At 39.0% G+C, this 23,599-nt stretch overlaps 5 protein-coding genes across 5 annotated transcripts in view; all 5 read right to left on the bottom strand.

The window, feature by feature from the left end:
• Nucleotides 1–23,599, bottom strand: part of LOC134665318 (adenosine receptor A2b) — a 141,925-nt gene that overhangs the window by 26,306 nt on the left and 92,020 nt on the right. The gene's annotated exons all lie outside the window — the stretch shown is intronic.
• Nucleotides 917–3,998, bottom strand: LOC134665294 (uncharacterized). Its single transcript, XM_063522195.1, has one exon. The coding sequence runs from the start codon at nt 3,901–3,903 to the stop codon at nt 2,653–2,655; it is 1,251 nt and encodes a 416-aa protein (XP_063378265.1). The 5' UTR covers nt 3,904–3,998; the 3' UTR covers nt 917–2,652.
• LOC134665476 (uncharacterized) lies at nt 12,000–13,758 on the bottom strand. The gene is made up of 3 exons (XM_063522451.1): nt 13,744–13,758; nt 12,234–13,200; nt 12,000–12,187 (listed from the first exon to the last, which is right to left on the bottom strand). The coding sequence occupies exons 1-3, from the start codon at nt 13,756–13,758 to the stop codon at nt 12,000–12,002; spliced, it is 1,170 nt and encodes a 389-aa protein (XP_063378521.1).
• LOC134665314 (probable ATP-dependent RNA helicase ddx17) lies at nt 13,880–15,955 on the bottom strand. The gene has a single exon (XM_063522230.1). The coding sequence runs from the start codon at nt 15,828–15,830 to the stop codon at nt 14,361–14,363; it is 1,470 nt and encodes a 489-aa protein (XP_063378300.1). The 5' UTR covers nt 15,831–15,955; the 3' UTR covers nt 13,880–14,360.
• Nucleotides 17,974–19,229, bottom strand: LOC134665322 (uncharacterized). The gene has a single exon (XM_063522243.1). The coding sequence runs from the start codon at nt 19,079–19,081 to the stop codon at nt 18,053–18,055; it is 1,029 nt and encodes a 342-aa protein (XP_063378313.1). The 5' UTR covers nt 19,082–19,229; the 3' UTR covers nt 17,974–18,052.

Raw genomic sequence — 23,599 nt, 5'->3', positions numbered from 1 at the left:
ACTATTGCGTTGTAAATTTAATCTAACCGTTATTCAATAGACAAAGAAGATTACAGGGGGTATATTTAAGTCATAACAAAATAGGTGCCGCGCGGGACAGCGATAAAAAGGCTTCCCTTGTTTTATTAAATAACGCATTCATTTATTAATATGATTAAATCAATTCTCTAGAAAATGCTCTTTATAGAAATACAAAGTTGTTTATAGTACGTTGCCTACATCCAAAGTTATGATTTTTTTTATTGCGCGATGCCGCCACTGGGACACGCGAAAAACGGCAAATTTCGCCGTTTTTGGAACTTCAAATGCGATTTTGTCAGGAACAAATAATATTTTAGGTACAGTTGTGCATGATTTTTAAAGCTTATAATACACTGAATGAAAATATATACGTTCCCAGTCTTTTAGTCCTATGGACTTCGAGTTTTAGCCGTGGGACAGCAAAAAATGCCTATTTGAAAATTGACCCAATTAACTTTCGGCAAAACGTTTCCCATGCATGGATTCAGATTCCAATTGGTCTTATTCATCAGGTCTTTAAGGAAGGATGCATCACGTTTGTAGTAGAAGCATAGTAGAACAGGCTCTTATCAAAACCAGTACCTACTATTACACCACTCCCCTAAATTGTTAACTATAATAATAGGAATACCTGCCCACTTTCTTTGAATTGCACACATTTGAAGGTGCGCCCCGACTTTTTATCTTGTTGTTTACTATTCCACGAGCGCACTGATAAGTGATAACACAAATAAATCCACTAAGCAAGTCATGGACCTTATTCTAGTAAAAATGAGCATTCGTAGTATCATTTCCGCTTGTCCGATTTCATCAATTCTCTTATCTACAAACTGTTAAACAATAGAGGTGGAATTGGCCAACACTATTGTACGTTTTGACAAAAACCACAAAGCGGTAACGGTAAAAGGCACTTTTATTGAACAGAATACAAAATTTTTGGGTCCCATCGTAATCACATGTCATTATTCATTACATTTGAACGGATGTTTCAATGAGATCACTCAAAGGAGAGCATACATTTTCGCGTAATAAATTGAGTTTTGTGCCGACGTGACAATAGTATGTAAAGTATCAGTAAAGTGTTAAGTCGGTCAAATTAAAAGGTTAACACATTTCGTGCTGAACCTTCATAAAAGTTATAAAACACAAAGGTGTGTAGTAGGAAAATCGATATAAACTACGCCTGCCTTAAAAACAATTACATTAGTTAGGGCTCCCATGATACTAGAGACCAGACCAGGCAATTATCACAATAATTAGTCTTATTTCTACTTACTTTAATACAAGTTATAATAATATTTACTCTGTGATTAATCATTTTAAGTTTAATTATGTAGTCGAATCCACTCTAAATACATTTCTGATGTTAATAAAAAGATGATACACAGTGGTTGAGCCTTAAATGATCTTCGAAATAATAATATAAATTATAAAAGACTTCACTGACAATACGAGTAGATATGTGCTGACGCCACACAGTTGCAAATGTATTGGAAAAATATTACTAAAGTTTTAAGTAAGTACCTGTCACCACAATGTCTTTTGATTTATCTGAATAGTCATACCTACAATACACATTACATATTAGTTAGTTTTAAATCAAGGACATCACGGTTGACTGAACATAAACTATCAAACATAATATCTAACATAGCTCAATTGACCAAATCAATTTAAGAAAAAAAAAGAAAAAATAATTATGAGCAATTTTAAACCCTTTGCAGACTATATCGCCTTATATTTTATAACAAAATGATATGTACCCTGTATATGACAATATGAAAATTGAACATATACAGGGTGATTCAGGAGACGTGAGCAGGACTAACACTGCGCATTTCGTAAATTATAAGCAACTGTTTCCTATCAGTATTAGTGAGTATAACGTTAATTTTCTAGTCGTGTTGAAAAAAAAAAGTTATTAATTTATTTACGACATGGATGGTCACCCTAACATTAGAATACTAAACTACCGATATTCTGTGTCAAATTGAATGTCATCACTGTCATCACGGTCTGGTTACTTTTTAAAACTCGTATCTCACTCAGGTTTGACATTTTATTTTCTTCGTAAAAGAGGTTTTATGTTTATTAATTAGGTCTTGTAGGGTGACCATGATTGTAGAGAGTTAAATTTGCCCTCACCAAAAAGTTGAAAAATAGGAAAAAGTGTGGTTGTTTTACCTAAATACGACGGTGATCGATCAATTATCAGTTACTGAGTGTGCAGGATTAGTCCTGCTCACGTCTCATGAATCACCCTGTATAACTGGGCGGGTGTCGGCGTAACACGCCAAGTATATCATATCAAACTAAGAAACCGCTTTTAAAACATGTTAATTATTAACATTATGGAGTATTATACTCCATCATCATTCGGACATAGTAAGTGAAAATGCTTTATTGTGTTAAAAGATAGGTATAGTACTGAGTGCAATAAAGTAAGTACTAAAACGTTCATCAACTTTTATGTTTGTCTACATTGTATTACAAACATTAATTAGGTACGTGTTTAGGAGTATCCATTTTGTTTGAAGTTATACAAAGTCTTTTTTTTTTTGTTTGGCATTGCGCACTTGTATAAAATTTATCAAATAGAGAAAGTAACAAATTCTAATCAGATCTTTAAAATTAATATGCAACAAACACAGCACATATTACAGCTAAAATAGTAAATGCTGGTACATTTCGAGCAGCTGAATTACGTTTTATTGATTTATCTGCGTAAGTCTGTAGAAGCCCACATGGCACTTCATGCTTCATTCTAGAACTAGGTGTTTTCCTCATAACGTAACACTGCATTCCGGGTGTGACTTGGATCGGTGCTCCCTTGACGTCCACAGCGTTGACGACCGTCGTGTTGGTGGTCGTGACGGTCACGGATGACGTCACAGTTCCACCGGTGGCTGGAGCCCCATTCGTCACGTTGCCAGCGTCTGGTGCCACTCCGGGCGTCACCAGAGTACCGTTTGGCGACAATACGTAAGAAGGCGTATCTTGAGGGTTGGTCGCATTAACGATGGTCGTATTCGTTACGGTAGTTGTCACGGTGGTTTGGTTCTGAGAATTCTGTGGTTGCTGTTGTTTAGCCTGTTCGGCGTAAATAAAGCTACTTATCAGCTGACAGTCTATCCTGGTTTCTTCGAAGTCTCCGTTATCTTTCTTGATGCCGAACAAGCATACTTCACCGGGTTGTGCTTTGTAGTTTTGGTAATTGTTGTTGTTTGAGGATGAATGATGTCCTATGCCGTAGCCGGCAACGCCGCCAGCGAGGGCTCCAAGGTTAAACAATGCCAGTCCAGCCAACAAAGAACTGTATTTGCTTCCGGAATCTTTGTACTGGTACACGTAAGTTGGGGGAGTTCCGCGATACACGGGGTAGCTCATCGCCGGACCGCCGTGAGGCGATGCGTAGTGTATTTGCTGAGGAGGATTGTAATGGTAGTGGTGATGAATGTTTGTAGTGCCACCGCTCGAGCCACCTCTGTTATTGTACCCATGGTTATTCGACCCAGATAGGCCTGAACCAGAGTTAGGATAAGTGTGACTTCCCGAATTGCCTGTTGATGGTGGGTATTTATGTCCTCCGCTATTGGGGTAAGAGTGACTTCCACCGCTGTTTGGATAACTGTGACTTCCTCCGCCGCTCGGATAACTGTGACTACCACCGCTATTTCCACTTAATCCACCAGAAGATGGATAGCTATGGCGGCCCCCACCACCACCGGAGAGACCACCAGAACTAGGATAGGAATGTCTTCCACCGCCTGAGAATCCACCCGATCTGCTACCGCCTCCGCTTCCGAATCTTCCAGCTTGTATAAACTCTACATTAGTTAGCACTAATATCGCGCAAAGAAACACAATCGAGTAACGAAACATGGCGTTATACGTTTTATTATTGCACAACAAATCCGCCTGCGCTCAAGCGCACCGCACTGAAGTTAGTAGCTGACTAGCGATTACACAAATAAACGTTCTCTCGGTCGCGACACTCGCGCCCGCTCTGACGGAGGTGGTGCGTGTTGCCACCGCAAATTATAAATACCTCAGTTCGACCGAAACAGGTTAAAAACATAGTCGCTAACCGTGGCTTGTATACAAAAAGTTAATCGCAAAATTTGTAGACAGAATGTTTACTACATAAATCAAGATCAGTTAAAATGTTTACAAACTCGAAGGGTAGGATAACACCTGGCATTACAATACAATTTTGCGAGATTTGGCGTTTTAAGGTTACAAATTCAATGGAGATGACAGGTGTCATCCTACCCTTCGAGTTTGAAAAATATCATTAAATTAAGTAAGTACATAGGTATAAATATAAGTACTTGATTGTATAATGAGTAATCGACTGAGAAACTGACACTTTTTAATACAAGCAGTGTTAGGCATGTATCTATTCGTTTTTTTTATTATTGTAAGAACAACTATGTATATGTCACAGTAAGATTGTTTCACAAAAACTAATTTTACTAATTAAATGGCTTGGTTTTAAAACGCGCTTTCGACTAGACATTTTAATGGGCGCGTAAATAAAACAAGGTTTTATTTTGATAAATTATACACTTTTTAGAAATGTTAACTAAACAGTTAACGTTAATTGAACAAGAACTTACTACGTAATACATTTACAATATTTACGACTGAATTAAGTAGCAGTGTCTAACTACATATGTCAGTGTCAACTGATGGTAGCCGTACTGTAGTAAGTGGTTAAACAACTACCTAGTTCTTGTAAACCTCGGTGAACAAAACTCGTCAAATAACGCTTAGTTGCAGGGATATTCAACAATTGGCAACACCCAGCGGTATGTTTACCTGCGCCGTCTCGACCGTTCGCGAAAGTACACAATTAACACACACACACGGACACATTTATAACGAAAGATGCAACAGTTGCCTTGCCTGATGCGGGCTTAATGAATGGGGACCGATGGCTGGGGATTCCTCGTTCGGGATAACGTCAACAGCTGGCAACTATTTCATTTAAATCATTTTATGTAAAACAACAACACTCTTTATTTTATTGTGACACTTATATCTTTGCAATAGGGTTTATGTTAGTATATAAACTGTGAGTTAACGTTTGGATGATGGTGATTAATTAGTGATGAATCATCGGTATGATTAGCATATAGCATATACATAAACGAAACAAATAAACTCGTCGAGTTGTCAATTTTATTTTAGAATGAGAAAAACGTGCCTACTGTTACTATGATATCAATATCGGAGTAATAACACTTTGCTTGTGGAAGATAGTAAGGAGTACAATATTTTTTTCATATCTCATGCTCTGAAAGTGGGTCGTTGTTGTTCTAAAAGGTGCGCAGAAAGTGATACGTTTATGCTCTAGTGCAGAAAAGTGGTGTACTCCTCTGCGTCCCCGTCCCACGAACAACTGGGTGGAAACAAAATGGAAAAATAGTGTCTTTATTTCCTCGCCTGGAACAATTGGTAATTGTTTAATTTTATTAATCCCACGTTGATCCTTTTTTTATAAAAAATGATATAAGTGAATAATTGTTAAAAACAAATTATTCTTGATTTATTTCGTTGAATTCTATTTACTCGATTTCATAAGGCGGAAACCAAAAGGAATACACCAAAAATATTTTTTTAAACCTTACACTTGCGTAAATGGGTAAAGGCAGAATCTTATACAGCCACAGTTAAACGTTTGTACGATATTAAATTGATTTTTAAAGATATTTAGCACTATATTCATGAAAATAAAATAAAATACAAGAAAAAAATTACTTATATTATTAATTAAATTGTTATTTAATATTTAAAATACTTTTATTATGTTATTACGTAGTGCGGCGCACCAAGGTCGCGGTGCGGTCCGGTTGCGGCTTTTAGAACGAAAAAGTATAAAATTAAAAAGTAAGAGGCAATCCCGCTGATTTTCATACTATAATGAACAAATCATTTAAAAATTACTGCAGTTTGTTAAAAAATGTGTGTTTTCGTAAATATTGCAATCTAAATGATTTTCGCTAGGGGTTATTAATCACACCTGTAAAGTCTCCGATTGCAAGTAAGTCCTAAGGAAAATAAATCATGGCCGTAGATCTATTAGGTACTTCCATTACTGATTTTGCGAAATTGCCTTGTCTTGTTTGGTTTCCTCGCATTCGATATGAAAAGTAGAGTGTTTAACTCGGGTGAAAGGCACCATTTCTGTCTCGGACTATTGGCGCTCTCACTGCGTTCGAGCGCCAAACTACCTCGACAGAAATGGGTGCCTTTCCACCCTTGGTTAACAATCTACTATTGTACTTGTTTCTATATGAAAGTTACATTGTGTTTTTAACTGAAACAGCGTTAAGATAACATTCCATTTCTGACCGCAGCTGCACTACTGCTCCGTCGATGTTAGTGTCAATTTCCATAGTGAAATTAATGACTAGACAATGAATGACTGTAACGTCGCAACAGTAGTACAGCTCTGAGCGGCTACCGCGAAAACCGAAATTCGCAAATTGCGGCCATCTTTCTCTTTTACTCCAATGAAGGCGTAATTACTGTGACAGATAAAAATCCCCGCAATTAGGATTGTCCATTTTTTTTCAAATGTTCTATTTCGAAAACCATTTCGAGATATAAGGTTTTTAAACAGTTTCCGACATTTGCTGCGATATAATAATTGAGGATTGAAGATATTTCAACAAATATCCTTATGACCTTAGTTTGACCTTCTCCTGGGCTGAATGTAAAGTCATTGCATAATAAAAGTTATCGAACCATAGTAAATAAATCCGTCACTCACGTATTGTCAAAGTTATCATTGTCATCGATTGTCATAACAAAATTTTTCAGTTAAACCGCTGCGCTTGTTTGTTACAATTTGATTTATAATTAATACCTAAACAGTAGATTTCATTGCTTAATAATATATCAAAAACCTTGTTCCTATGTGTGGGAATGATTCACAAAAATAATAGTTCGAATCCACGAAGACCTACGACGTGAAAGATGGTGCCGTGAATTAAACTTGGAATACCTACTTCACGTGTTACACACAGTATTGCTGTGAGAATCACGTCGATGTAAGTATAAAATTAATATTAATTTACTACAATTAAGTATTTAAAAGCTCACTTTATTGGTAGGGTCGTGGTATCTATTTATTTTCTGTGGTAATGTAGCCAGAGTATCAAAAGGCAAACCGTTAAACAGAGATGGTGCCTACTAGAAAGAAGGAATATACAAGAATACATAGCCATACTCAATATTCAGCCTGAAACTGCTTTAAAAAGATATAATTTCTAATTTCCAGGTACATGTTGCAGTTCAAGCTGCTGATATCATGGTGGACAAGACTTAATAAAGAGTTGTGAATAATAATAAAACATGTTTTTGTTTACCTACTTTTTTATTAATTTGGGAAATATGTTATATATGTTTCCAAAAAAAATAGTAACTTTACATTAAATGTATGTTTATCATGTTCTGCACGAGCATCTGACAATGATGGCTTCTTGTTGACCATCCAGAAGAGAAGTGTATGGTTTGTTATTTACTCTGTTCCCAGGCATTATTTACGGTCGTAAAGTATTACGACGATTAATAATTAATATGACGTTCGTTTCAATACAAAATGCTCAACTTTGTTCTGGGCCCAAGTGCAGTTACATATCTCACAGCTGTATCTAAATAGGAATCACGATGACCTGAAATAATAGGATATAATTAGCAAAATTGGCATGTTCCTAATATAGTAATATAAGTATGTAGTACAATATCCAAACAATGGTGACAAGCCGGTAGAAAGCACCCACTGGGTGCTAAGCTACCTTTAGCAATGGACGCTTGTAACGATTTTACAATCCAATCCAATTGAATCCAATCTTCTTACAAATCGAATCAGTTAAAATTTAATATATATGATGTAGGTAACTTACATTTGTATTTTTGCTCCCTTGATTTCAGCCAAGTTATGGTTGGAGTTGGATGCTATATGGATACATACTCCAATAAAACTAAGTTATATTATATAACTTAGGCAGATTTCTGGAATCAGCTTTCTCAAATTTATAGCGTAGGTATTTTGAAATTAATGATTCAAAATAAACGAGTTTTCCATTCCAGACGATTGTTATTTATAGAAACACGTGACACTGACATTGTCGACAGGTGACATTACAATCAATTGACAATGACAACTATTTTTTTAATGCTTGTCGTTGCTTGTGCATTATCCTAATCAGCCGACGACATGTAATTTACGAGAAGTCGTATCTCATATTTTCAATAAATTATAAATATTCAACCGAGCCACGAATAACTAAATCATTCAAATTGGTATCTTAAATTAACCTATATTTTCAGAAAATAAAATAAAAATGGGGGTCTAAAAAAAATGAACAATCCCAATTTGCGAACTTCGTTTTTCGCGGTTATAGCCCTGCAGCTGTCGTTGGAAATGAACTGTCACCTTTACTACTGCGGCGTTAACACGGCCGATGTTACTGTCAAAATTCTTCATAAAATTACGAATTTCACGTTCTATTTGTGACCGCAATGCAGCGATGACAGCAATACGAGTACAATGTACCAAAAAAACTGACAGTCGGCGCGATTCGAGAAATGAAATAGAAATTCACTAGATATTAAATAATAAAGAGATATTGCTAATATTTGTTCCTGAGTCATGGGTGTTTATACATAGAAAACACCCATGACTCAGGTGTGTGTGAATAAGTATGTATTTATCTATATAAGTATGTATATCGTCGCCTAGCACCCATAGTACAAGCTTTGCTTAGTTTGGGGCTAGGTTGATCTGTGTAAGATGTCCCCCATATTTATTATTATTGTATCTCCTTTTTGGACTTCACGGGCCTATAGATCCCGGTCTTTTGATAGGCTTGCGTGGGGATATAGCTCCAACACGTAGAGGCCCTTTGGAGAGTTTTAATGTCATGTAGAACGCCTGCTGGAACCCGTTCACAGGCGCAACAATAGACACCCGTGAACCGGTCGCAGCAGGCATTGGGACTATTGTAGAAAAAGTGAACAGTATACCGGTTTATGGATTGATGTTTGGGTGGACAATGAGACTGGGCTATTGTAAAAGAGGTCCGGACACCTGCCATAACAATGTTAACACCGTCATCGAGGCAGGCGGTGACTCGCCACTGACTAGATGGGCCCCTGAAACTGTCGTCGTAAAGACGACCAGGAGCAACATCGCGGTGTGAGCGGCTCAGGGGTGTCGAGAGGTGTGCGCCGCTTTCTACCCAGTGGCTGTTACCAGCCACTGTGCCAACTCGCGTCTTATGCATCTTTCACTTCCACCCCTGGAGCATATAGCTCTAGCGACTCCTCTCTGGACGGCCAAAGAAGGCAAGCCAGAGCTGAGAGTCCTGCGGGTCCCCTTGGGGTCCACTCCGACCGACGAAGACACGCCGGAGATGGAGACCCTGACCGACTCTCGGGAGCACTCGGGTCCGTGGGGTCGTTACTCCCCAACAGCTCGCCACAAGCTGCCCTGCGGGCTTATTATTATTATCTCGTTTTTCATATTTTCTCGGCTTTCACCGGAGTACTGGTATGCACGGGCCTAGGCCAAGTGCATCTCAGGTAAGTGTAATATCTACTATTTCTTCTCAATCAACAGAAGGATGAGCGTTCCTGCCCGTCGTGTGACTCTGCAAGTTTGCGGTAGGTGGTTCAGTGGTTGGCATGGATAAGTTTAAGGTTGCATGGGTAGTTGATAGTGAGGTTGGTCTAATTGCAGCAGCAAGCGTTTCTTGGTCAGTTTGTAAGAATTTTCTTACAATGCGGCATGTATTGAGGATGACGGCTTTCTGAAGGAGATGGAATGTTTTGGGCGGTAATTATTATTAAAGATATGTGACGTTCGTCGGCAAAAGGTACCTACCTTATGGCGGCTGGCGCTTACGCTATTGCGGCGCTATGCGACGTAAGCGCCATCCGCCATCGCCACACTGTGTTTGTAAAGGCCAAAATTTTCATAAAAAATCAGATGCTATTTTCAGTTCTGAGCAAACTTTTTTTTTTAATATTCCCGTTAATGTCAAATGATTTTATAAACAATGTATAATTTCTGCACGTTACCTAATAAATAAGACGGATTAACAGGAAGGCAATAAACAAAGAGGACGAATGTTCATCATGTGCCCATTCTACCATCGGACTTTTAGACGCACGGCCGGTTTCCATCCTTACTTGGTAGATATTCCACCAATTCGCACGAAGCGCTTTGCTTCTACTTTCCTTATGCGCACTGCCAAGGAATGGAATTATATTTCCGTGTTCTTATAACCCGGCAACCTTCAAATCAAGAGTGAACAGGCACCTTCTGGGCGAGCTCGCTCCATCGTAGGCCACGTCTACGCCTCGGCTAGTCTGTGGCCATGAGTAAGCCCATTCATAATAAAAAAAAAAAGTTGTTATCATCATAACCTCTCATCTCATTTCAGCGAAAACAGAACTGTTGCTATCTTACATTGGCAATTTTACGTCAATGATTTCGATTCGACGCAAAAAACATTAAGTACTTATATGATAGGTACTTACACAATCTACTAACTTCTGCATAACCCTCGTCTGTGTAAGATTGTTTCTATGATTGTGTATCCTTTGTCTTTCTCAAGGACTATCTTCATACCAATTACATCTAAATCGGTTCAGGAGTTTAAGCGTGAAGACGTACCTAAAGGGAAGACAGACAGAGTTACTTTGGTGTTTATAATATTAATATGGAAGTAATAGGTCTGATTAACTGGAATTATACCCAAAAATAATGGTCATTTTGGTTAAACTATCCTCCCAAAGTGCCCAGTCAATGGTTTTTGGCTTGATGCACTTTACGATTTTTCGAAAACATAAGACCTACATTATTTTAATACACTTTTTGTAAATGGTGGCTTTTTGAATTTAATAAAAACGAGTAACTTCCTAATAAAACTTCATATATAATGACGAAAGTACATATATCCAAATATTTATTGAATCTAATTTTACAGCGATAATTACGTAAAAGGGCTAATATGGTCATAAAGTTATACATTTTATATTATAATAACATTTATTATCTGGCTTGTCATGCAGATTAGCTACAATCATTTTTATAGCAGCTACGGTCTATGGAACTTCTTTAGTTCTGATCTCCACCCTATGGTACATGATTCATTGTATCAGAATCTCAACCAAGATTGGGAGAGTGATGGTTACCGCTTAAAACTATTTGCATTAAACGTTGCTTGTGTACTCGTACCTTCGATGTTGAGGCCAGACTTAGGTTTTAAGGACTCCTCAGCATAAATCTGTAAAACACCACATGGAAGTTCTATTTTCATTCCGGAACTGGATGTTATCATCCTTTTGACATAACACTCCATTTCGGATGTCACCTCGATTGGGTTTCCTTTAACGTCTACTGCTTGAAACCGGCTTATTCGTTGTCGTTTCTGACACTGGTGGCGACGTCGGTTCTACGGTCGTATTTGACGCTGGTGGTACCAGCTTATCGTTACTCGTATTAGTAATTGACGTAACCTTTGACTTCGCACTTCCATTTGAATCCGAAACTCTTTCACTAGTCTTATCTGAAAAGTTAAATGTGGACAATTTGTACATGTACATTAGCATGTCCCCAGCTTTAGTTGTGTTATCAAAAGTAGCATTTGCTCCGGTAGTCGTGTTCATTTTAATTATTTGCTTAATCTGTTCGGCGTACATAATTCCACTTATAGTATCACGACAGTCTATCTCCGTTTCTTCGAAATCTCCATTATATTTATGGATACCGAATAAACACACTTCGTTCAGTGGTATGTAGTTTTTAGGTAAGTATGCAACACTCGAAACGTTGCACGTTGCATAAATGTTAATTCCGAGATCAAACAATGCTAATCCGGCTAACAACGTACTGTACTTGCTCCCGGATTCTTTGTATCTATTGACGGATAAAGGTAAAGATCTACGGTAAATAGGGTAGTTTATTTGTGGCCCGCCTCTAGGCGACGTGTAAACAATTTGTTGCGGAGGATAGTAACAGTAGTTTGACCATAACTGACAGCTCTGGTTGCTACTTGTTTGTTGTTGGTACCAATCACATAAACGAGAGCGATTGTAGTTGTGTGTGTTGCATGGTCGTCGTCTACCACCGCGGCCGCGGTGCCTTCGTCTGGGATGATATACACAGTCATATGGGCGTTGTTCAGAAGAATTACCCCAACTTATTGAATAGTTGCGCTCAACGTCATCTCCATTGTGGTTCAACGCTGGTCGTATAATCTCCGCGTTAAAATCAGAACTGATGCTAAAATATTTATCAGCGTAAGCCTGTAATAAGGCACAAGGGATATTATTCTTCATTACAGAATAGGGTGTTTTCCTTTTAACATAACATTGCATTCCAGGTTTCAATTCAATCGGAGATCCCTTAGTTTCAAATGCGTTGACGACCATCGTGTTGGTGGTCGTGACGGTCACGGATGACGTCACAGATCCACCGGTGGCTGGAGCCCCATTCGTCACGTTGCCAGCGTCTGGTGCCGCTCCGGGCGTCACCAGAGTACCGTTTGGCGACAATACGTAAGAAGGCGTATCTTGAGGGTTGGTCGCATTAACGATGGTCGTATTCGTCACGGTAGTTGTCACGGTGGTTTGGTTCTGAGAATTCTGTGGCTGCTGTTGTTTAGCCTGTTCGGCGTAAATAAAGCTACTTATAGGCTGACAATCTATTCTGGTTTCTTCGAAGTCACCGTTATCTTTATTGATACCGAATAAGCAAACTTCGCCGGGTTGTGCTTTGTAGTTAAGGTAGTTTTTGTTGTCTGATGGTGAACTATGACCTACACTAAGGCCGCTAGTGACGAAATTGAGGACACCGAGATTAAACAATGCCAGTCCAGCTAACAGTGTACCATACCTGGTCCCGGAAAATCTGTATTGGTATACGTATGAGGGCAAAGATCCGCGATACACTGGATAGGTTAACACTGGCTCACCATCGATTGACGCGTAGTGTATTTGCGAAGGAGGATTATAGTAGTAGTGCTGAATGTTTGCAGTTCCATTGCTTGAGTTGCCTGCATTTACGGGATACCTATAGTAGCCACTGTTGCTAGAGCCAGGTCCAGGGTAGGAGTGATGCCATGGGTTGCTCGGGTAAGTGAAATTTTTACTACCTCGTGACTGCGAGAACCTCCACCAGACAACCCATTAGAATTCGGATAGGAATGCCTTTCGCCTCCACCACCACTGTATCTTCTAGCTTCTATTAACTTTAAATAATATGAAATAGATAGCAGGAATACGCAAAGATACACATTTGTGTCGAGTAACATGGCGAATATCCGCCTGCGCCTGAGCACACCGTACTAATGACTAAATAAACGTTCACCAACGACACAGCCACTGTTTTTTGAGCTAACTACTAATTAGGTAAATATAGATGCGGGCACAGTTTATCTCGCCCGGCAGTGTGTTGTTTTTGGAAACGCGTTTTAGTTTTGCTTTAACCTTAGTTATTAGGTAATATCAGCATTTATAATTTATTTTTATTTTTTTGACAATTATAACAAAGAGTTTTCATATTTTTAACAATGGAGAATAGTCAAGAACATTAGTTATGCCGGCTACATACGTAACGATAATCGACAACGATTTGTCATACACACGGTTCGATTTATCTGCACAGTCGGACTGCACAGTTTTATCGCAACGATTTATCGTTACGTATGTAGCCGGCATTACTCGATTACGATTCGACGAGTTTTGTTGTAAAAAATGCTGTACCCTAGAGGCATAAAAGTAGATGAATAAGAATAATGTACAAACAAGTTATGATACTTTTATTTTTACCAATTAAGTACCTAAAACACATCCATATATTTCGTTACCTTCCGTGAAAAGAGCAAATTCTCTGCAGTGAATAATTGTGCTCCAACAGTATTTTTTGTACGTATATCACAACCTCACTTTAGTACTCGTACAACAAAATAGTAAAAGATTGTTTACATTTTTATAATTTAGGAGCACAATATACACATTTAACGGTACCTATTCCGAGAGTATGACAGATATTAAACCAAGTATCTCGACATACTCGTAATTGTCACATTTCGAAAAGATTAACACGCAGATAAGGTAGGCAATGAATTGCATTAATAATGATCTTAACATATCAACTTAACCTTTCAACTCATTTCGTAGATAAGACAACAGTTTCGTGGTATCTTAAGCTGATTTACGCAAACAACTTACTATTTATTTACATTTATTAGGTTATTATATTTTAATGATGCACATGGTAAGTACAAATTTCATTCAAAACAATACATAAACGTAGTAAATTACACAGCAATGAACAGTGACATCCACCACGGTGGATTATGCAGAATCTGCTTCAATCTCTGTCTTTCCGGTAATATCGTATTTTCAGACTTAGCGGGCTCAGGCATTTTTGAGTAACGCATCAAGGTATTACAATCCACCATATTACTAGTAAGGAGATCCCTAGTTCTGACCTCCACTTCGCATACCATGTTCGATGGATTTATAGGAGGTCCCTTCACTTTAAGGGGATCTGTCGCGTTGACAGTGAATGTGCAAGTCGTAGAGTTGATCATGGTCACGTTCGATGATACTGTTGCATTTACTGAGGTTGTATTCACTGGTGCAGTGTTGTTCACCATAGTAGAGTTCGTCACACATGTTGTTGAATTAACTTGACTCTGAGGCATTTTAACCAGCTTACCCTCATTAGTGAATGTCGAGACTATTTCGCAAGGTATTTTCAATATCTCCACTCTTCCGTTTTCCGTGATTTTCATAGTGCAGACAGCCGCGTTCTGAGGGGAGTAATTACTATTCATTGAGTCGGAGTTGTAACGGCGTCTATAATAGTCATCATGGTAATAGTGGTCATCGTGATAATGGCTGTTGGAGCGTCCCAGGTTGTACAACGCTAAACCCGTCAAAATGTCTCCGTAGCGGCTGCCGGAATTTCTATATTCAGTCACATACACGTACTGCGGTGATGAATAGTAGGGATGAGAAGTATGGTATACATTAGGAGTATGATAATTATTAGTGATGTGATTATTCACAACATGAGTTCCTGTATGATGAGGTGTAGCGTAGTTATTACCGTACTTGTTGTTGGTTTGTTTGTTTCCGTAATGTGAGTTCGCGTATTCTACTCCAGCTGGAAGGGAAGAGATTCCGTAAGAGGGGCGGGAACCTCCAGATAACCCTCCGTTTGAGCTAGGGTAGGAATGAGTTCCATAATTATTATTATTTGAGCTTGATGACGATCCCCACCAAGACCAACTAGAACCCGAAGACGAAGAGCTTCCAGATCCTGAACCTGACAGGCCCGTTGACGACGATGGGTAGCTCGGCTTTTGTCCACTTCCATATCCAGACAGTCCTCCTGATGAGGACGGGTAACTGGGTTTGGACCCAGATCCATAACCGGAGAGGCCGCCAGACGATGGGTAACTAGGTTTGGAGTTCCATGACGACCAACTGTTACTTCCCGATAGGCCTGAAGATGAGGACGGGTAGCTGGGTTTAGACCCAGATCCATAACCGGAGAGGCCACCAGACGATGGGTAACTCGGTTTGGAGTACGATGACGACCAACTTGACCCGGAACTTGAAGACGACCCTCCTCTCCCCCAACTTGAGGAGCCTCCTCCTCTGCTACCACCTCCTCTGCTGGATCCTCCTCCTCTTCCGGGCGTGCCCGCAACACTCTCAAAATAACACGCGAATGATATAGAGAGCACTAGGCACAACAAGAATATTCTGTTGGCCATGATTGACCGCTAAATTGTCCCAATTAAAAAGTATGTACTGTTCCAATTAAAAGTAAATAAATATAATGCGCGTGCGCGCGTCCAGCCACTTGCCCGGGTTTGTTATTATCACTAACTTGTTTACGTACAGCATGGCTAGCTATTCTGGGAACGAGACCGTGCGTTTCATTCCATCTCGCTTACACACACGTATCATTTCTTATCTGTGCGTGTTCAATTTTGAATTATAATTTATTCCGTTTAGAAGCGTTTTTAGTTTGAAGTATGGAATGGTGGACTCACTGGAATCCCAAAATGCAATGCGGGCTTTCCTGTTTTCAAGGCTGCATGCGTAGATGGGATTTCCCAAATATAAACATTATAAAACCTACATAATCGAACACAAAAGTACGCGTAAATATACTAAAGTGTACAGGGGGCCGATTTTTGAATTTCGGTCGCTCGATTTCGTCACTCGAAAATCTGTGGAAAACGACGAAATGCTGATTTTAGAAATCCGAGCGATCTAAATTTGGAATCTATTGGTATTGACCACTCGATTTCAATTCTATTAGTAGAATTTAAATGCCTAGTGGTGGAGATATTATTTAACAAAATACACGAAATCGAGTGGTCGAATTTCAAAAATCGGCCTCCAGGTCCGAAGCAGGTATAAAAAAGGCTCTGGTCTTTGGATACTTATGTATGTACCTACGGCTTTTTTACAAATAAAAACAGGTTTTTTTCGTCTTATAAGCAAAGGCGCTCCGCTCTCCCTTCACCTTATTCTTATAAAACAATAAGTATGTAAGTATATAAACAATTTATTGTACGAAAGAGAGGAATAAAGGTCCATCAGATAGAACATAAATGTAGTACAAGGGCGAACTTATCGATAGATAGGTACCTGCAATATTTTATTACATACACGCCAAAACATTATTGAGATACACAATAAGCGGTAATATCGCTAAAGAAGGATCACTTCCATTCTATACTAATCTTTGGACAGAGGAGATAATTTATATTCGTAGAAAAAATAACATACCACATTATTGCGTCGCTGTCGTTTGACATATCAAGGAAAGAGATGCAAAAAACGCAACATTATAATAAATCATGGACTTTAATGGCGGGGTAAATGGGGGGTAGGGGGATTGGGGAGAATTTATTTTACTTGCGTGGCCTCAAACGAACCAAACCTAGATTAGGCGTGGCTCTAGGCGTGATTTAACGATTATTAGTAATTATTACCTATTCAAACCACCTGATTGAATCATACACAGATTGTAAATCAAAATAACAGTTCTTAAGAAACAGCTTGTGTGCAAAAGGAGGTACCTACTTAATGATTCTATCAGGTAAATTAAAAGAAAAGACTTTATGTGTTATTATTATCATTTTATAAACAGTATCTTGATTATTTGGTTATTAGCATTCAAGGTGTTACTAATAGGGGATATTACTGTAATGTTCTGCCGTCAGAGTGCAGCACTAGCGCCTATAGTAAACCATAGAGTAACTTATACATACTGTGCCTTAAGGCCAGCGCAAACCGGCGGAGCGTAGCGCAGATCACCGAGGACCATTTACGCCGCGCAGCGCACACCGGCGAGGTAAAATCCCCCGCGATACCGCGAGCGCCCGCACAGGGCGCACAGTCCGGCGCTCTCGGTCGGCGCACCACGGAGCACTTCGGCGCAGGCCGGGGGATGCCGCGGCATACCGCCGCGTGTACTCTATCACAAGGGATTAGTGACTAGTATGCACGAGTTCTCCCCCGTCGTCCCGGCGCTACTCCGGCTCACTCGGGAGTCCCGGAGGGGTGAGGGCTGCGGAGCATGATGATGTCACGACCGCGGCGAGCACTCACCCGCGCATACCACACACAGCTCTCGACTACCGTCTCATATGTACATACTCGAAACCTAAACCTTGTATAAAGCAAATTAAAATAAGTTGACGTGAAGCAGGAGTTTTCTTGAAGAGTCAACCCCTCAGCTGAGCTGTTCGTCAATAATAGCTCCGACATTCCCTATGGCGAATCCTTTCTGTAGGTATATTCACACAGTTAATACAAATTACAGTTCGATTGATTGATCATTCAATTGATACCTTAAGAAGGTATACATTTAAATACAATTACGTGTAAAAAAAACAACTGTAAGTATATAAAATTTAATGTATTTTTACTATTATTCAGTGAACCTAAAATTACGATTATATACATGCATTCAATGTAATCATACAGCCAAGAACAGGGACAACCACCAGGGCGGGTGTTCCAACATTTCTTTTAGTTCAGATCTAGGGGGCATAATAATAGCATCCTTATTTTGAGGCACCGGCATCTTCGCATACTTCAACAGAACTTCACAATCGACTTCGTTGCTAATCACTTCTTGACGAGTCCAGATCTCAACCGTACAGTTCATAACATTCGCGTCCAACGGTGAACCTGTCACTGACAAAGGATCAATCGATTCTATAGTAGATTTACAAACCATACTGATTTTTGGCGACTCTGTATTGGATTCAGACGTGTTTACATTACTATCATATTCAACAGAGTCTAATGAAGTTAAATTAGCCACTGATGAATTAACACACACAGTTGTCGTCGTGTTACTTGCATAAGGTAATTTACGATTGCCGTCTGCAAATGTTGTCACTATAGCACAAGGAATCTTTAACACTTCCTCTTTTTCGTCCTCTGTAACTCTCATAAGACAAGTCGCCTCATCTTTATCTTCACTAGCCTTTTCTTCGGCTGAAGTTGAAGTAGCAGCTTGATCCGCGTTGCTTGAAGCCGAGGAACTACTGCGTCTATAGTAGCTGTCGTGATAGTAGTGGTGATAACTGACGTGTGAGCGGCCCATATTATACATTGTTAAGCCAATCAGGAGATTGTTAAATCGGCTACTTGACTGTCTGTATTGATTCACGTACACGTACTGCGGCACCGTGTAATAGGAGGGCACTCTCGGTACAGAAAACCTGTACGATCCGTATCTTTGTCCATATTTAAAACCGGGTTGCTTGATTAGTCCGGAGAGTCCGTTTGAAGAAGGGTAACCATGCGAGCCTCCTGAACCAAACCCAGAGTATCCGGTAGACGCTGGATAAGTGTGTCGGGAAGAGCTTTTTCCCCAAATGCTGCCAAATATACCGCCTCCTCCACGTCCGCGACCGCCACCACCTCGTCCGCCACCTTTACTATGTACATGTGCAATACAAATGAACACGAAGTATAACAATAACAAACGTTTCATAATAACACGTTTATATGGAGACGTGGTTCGTCTCCTTTGGCCCGGACGCTTCTGCGTTGGAGTCCGGGTCGTAAAGGGGGCCCGATTATCGACTAAGTGTCACGTGCATAAGTGTTTCGTGCGCGTAGCAATCACCTGTTGACTATGATAGACAGTCGACTATTCTAATAGAGACAGGAAATTTAGTTACTCAATAAGCATTTTTAGAGTTCTATAAAGCTTGATGTGAAATTTTAACTTAGGTATGAACCTATGTATGTAGTATGTTTATCTATAATAATGTTCTGTGTTGTTTGGTTATATTCAATTCGACTTTTCATGTTTTTTCTTTGCGCCACCTACCGTATATTCTAATTCTTATGTCTCCGATACCCAAAGGTTGTCTGGATAGATCGCTCTTAAGCGATAAGACCGCCTGTTGTTACCTCTATTGTCTTTGTTTATATTATTGTACATTTATTGTAAACATTTATTGTATGTGAGGTGTGCAATAAAGAGTATTGTATTGTATTGTATGTAGTACCTACTTAAGATGCATTATGAGTGTCAAGGGTCAAAACGCAATTAGTTAATGGTTGCGAGTGATCAGATCATTTATTATTAGAAATTATTTATCAAGCCTAACTATGGGCCCGGGTCTGAAAAGAGAATTAAAATCTTTATTTAAAAAAACGCAAGCTCAAAATACTTTCTTATAGAGCGGATCGTTAAAATCTTGAAAGGTCTGCTGAATTAATTTTTTGTGACTTTTTAACTTATACATAGTACTTGTAGTAGAAAAATTTGTGAAATCACAGATAAGAATTAATTTCTAAGAGAAACAAAAGTCAGCGAACAACAAAGTAGAGGGTTTTGCGAGTTATGCGTCCGTCAGCTGGTAATAATCACCTATAATTGACCATAGTTATGCAGAAAACGACCAACTCAATTTTTTTATCAATGCAGAAAGCGACCAATGCTACTGAGTTAGGGTGTAAGTCTCTTTGACAAAAATAAAAAGTTGGTCGCTTTCTACAGAACTACGGTCAATTAGTTGCGCCTTATATTTTTGTCACGCAATGTTACACTATTTACACTAGAGTCTGTGCGGAAAGAGGAGAGTCATAGAATGTATTAGTTCCCATATATTCCTATTATATTCCACGACTCTTTTTATTTCCGCACAAACTCTAAAGGTTTTTCAGATGTATGAATTTGCACTCGCATAAATATCGAACTTTGCTCTAAAGAGAGCCAAAGGTGACAAAAAAAACTCCAGGGTGGCTGCTGGCTGCCGTTCCTCAAGCAACAGTCTTCGTTCACGAAGCTTCAATTTACAACCTTTTTATGAGTTAACGCCCAGAAACATTATTTTATTTATGTATTTTAATTTTGAAATGAAAACTTCTTTAGCGGCGCTGGGCACTTTTTGAGGTGGGGAAAAAATGATAAACTCGAGACAGCGTAACGCGATCACGTGGCCGTAACGTTTAGATGGCCACTCATTTAGATGGCATTTAAATCAATAAAGAAAAACTCAATGGCATTACATGAAAAAGGTTCTAATCTTGTACGGGTTGAAATACGAGGATCTCACAGTTACATTCTAACTTTATATCACTCAAATATAATTCAATAAAGCTACATCTTGATGGAATCGCTAATAAGTGAACTCTAGTATGTACTGGTAAATAAAACTCAAAATATCATGACCAAATATATTTAGATGCGAGGTCTGCAAGGTAACTTTACAATTTCTATTCGAATTTGAAACAATTAACGCTAGGTACTGAATTTCGAATTTTAAACAAGCTCACTGACCAGCAATTTCGGAACTAAAGTTTTTCAATAGAAATGAGGATGAGTCAATTATACATAGTGCTGCAGACATTTTGGACTAGTCATTGAGTTTTCACTTCTGTCGGCACTTCCAGAGTGCAACCCGTTGTTTTTTTTTTATTCATTTGGAGATCCAACAGCTATGCTATGACACTAACATAGTAGGTAATTGTAATAGATACAGGAAGCTAATTATATGAACTCACAGTTAGTGACATAATACTAAACTAATTGTGACTTGTTTGGCCGAAACTTGTTCTCGGATCTATAAAAAGCAGGGTGTAGGTATGGATTAAATTGGAAGACGTTGTTGATGATATCATGATGTTTATTATTTAAATAGCTACATGCAATACTAGCGTATTGTTTTATAATATTATATACTAATTCAGCCTATATACGTCCCACTGCTGAGCACAGGCCTCCTCTCACTATAGTCCCCACGCTGGCCCAATGCGGATTGGGGACTTCAGATACGCCTTTGAATTTCTTCGCAGATGTATGCAGATTTTCTCGTGATGTTTTGCTTCACCGAAAATATTGTGGTAAATATCAAATGACATTCCGTAGCATAAGTTCCGAAAAACTCATTGGTACGAAAGTCGGATGTCATATCCACTCAGCCACCACCGCTTTTAATTATTATAATAAACTTACAAAATCAGCCTCTTAATTTCAGTTGAAGGAAAACAGCATACCTACTTAATAATGCAACATCTCTATTTTGAGAGTTATTTACATTACATGAAGGTACGTGTTTACAATGTGTGCACATAAAATTGTATGCATACTTCAAAGCAAAAACAAATTATATCAAATTCTACAAATTCAAGTATCGTAAATGCAAAAATGTTATAAATATTATAATATTGAACTACCTATAAAAAAAAATCAACCACTTGCATTTAAATTCAATTGTATATCCGTTTTACATTTGACCTTAATTTGTATCTTCACTCGTCTCATCACTTATAAAAATAAACAATTGTTATAAAACAGACAACATAATTATGATATATCAATATAAGAATATTTCAATATTGCTCTTATCTTTAATAGTTTATATATAAAAAGATGACGTCTAAAATTATTTAAGAAAACATAAGCACCTACCTAAGGTTAACTTTGACGGTCGAATGACGTTCGAATGCATGATAAAGACCGAATATACCGATAAATCGACGAATTAACCGAATGTGTTAAGACGCTGATGGCAAATTACACCGCGATTAAAAGAGACGCCCACCATGGTGGTTTGTTCAGCATAGTCTTCAACGCTTCCCTCGGTGGCAATACTTTGGTAGTTTTGTCTTCAGGAACCGCCATTTTTGCATATTTTAAAAGAGTGTTACAATCCACATAGTTCTGTATCACGTCTTGTTTAGTTCTGATTTCTACTGAGCAGTGCATGTCAGTTGCCTCTGCTATTGGCGCTCCGGTTACTGACAACGGATCCTTGATATCCACTGTTTGATTAACACAAGGATTAACGACCGTGTTATTTACAAAAGTCGAATTGATATCAATGTATTTCATATTCATATTTACTGCACTGGTACAATTATTAATTCCGGTTGTTTCCTTGGCAGCATCGTTTGACGTGTGATTTCCATTGTCGAATGTTGACACTATAGCACATGGAATCGATATCACTTCTAATTTTCCGTTTTTCTGAATCTTCAACACGCATTTGGCTTCATCATTAGTTCCAGCGGCATTATTATTTTGCCATTCCGATCCGGTATTTGAATGATGATTGTAGTATCCTCCAGAGTTGCCGCTCCTCTGGTAGTCATCGTTGTAATAATGGTTATGATAATGATGAGAGCGTCCCAAGTTGTACATGGTGAGCCCAGTCAAAAGATTGCTGTATGGGCTATGAGGAGTTTCCCGATAGTGTGTAACATAAACATACTGCGGCGCCGTGTAGTAGGTGGGTCGACTTGGTCTATACGACGAGTAGTATGAACCTCCTGAACCAGATAATCCATGCGAATTCGGGTAAGTATGTGATCCACCCGATCCGTGACCGGAATATCCTGTAGAGGCCGGGTAAGTGTGGCTGCCGCTTCCTGAGCTTTTGGAGCCTCCTGAGAACCACCCAGAAAACCATCCTCCTCCACTACTATGGCTACTATGGCTTCCATGACTTGAATGACTGCTGTGACCGTGACTCCCACCATGACTCCCACCATGACCTCCGTGCCCACCCCTACATTCTATTAGATTCACTGTTAACACCACAAGCACAAAACATAGGCATAATTTTGCGTGATTCATTTGTTATCTCAGACCGAGGCGTCTGGCGATCCTGAGTGCCGAATCGCGTGTAAGGCGCGAACAGCCCGGTGCGTCCATTTAAAACCTGTTGATTATTATGAGCTTTGGTTGCTGTGTGCGTATAAATATGACGTAGTGTTTGCGGTAAAAACGTCTGCAAAAACAGGAGCCTGTGATCCGTAAATGTATATTAATGGTACATGGTAGTTATAATAGGAAAACGCTATAGCTAGTTAAACAACTGCAGTTTCAATTAATTTAGTGTATAATATATTTCTTGTAAGTTAATACTTAATCTTATAGGTTTAAAACTTAATATTGTACTTAAAACTCTAAGTCTCAGTCAGTCCCAGTGCGCAACCGTTTTTATGCAGAAATCGCAAAGCGTCTGGATGATGTAATGTATCGCAAAGCGTCTGG

This window comes from Cydia fagiglandana, chromosome 6 (assembly GCF_963556715.1).
Source record: "Cydia fagiglandana chromosome 6, ilCydFagi1.1, whole genome shotgun sequence".
Classification (NCBI taxonomy): Eukaryota; Metazoa; Arthropoda; class Insecta; order Lepidoptera; family Tortricidae; genus Cydia; species Cydia fagiglandana.
Note: the sequence above shows the minus strand (reverse complement) of the source record. Positions and strands in the feature narration are given on the sequence as shown.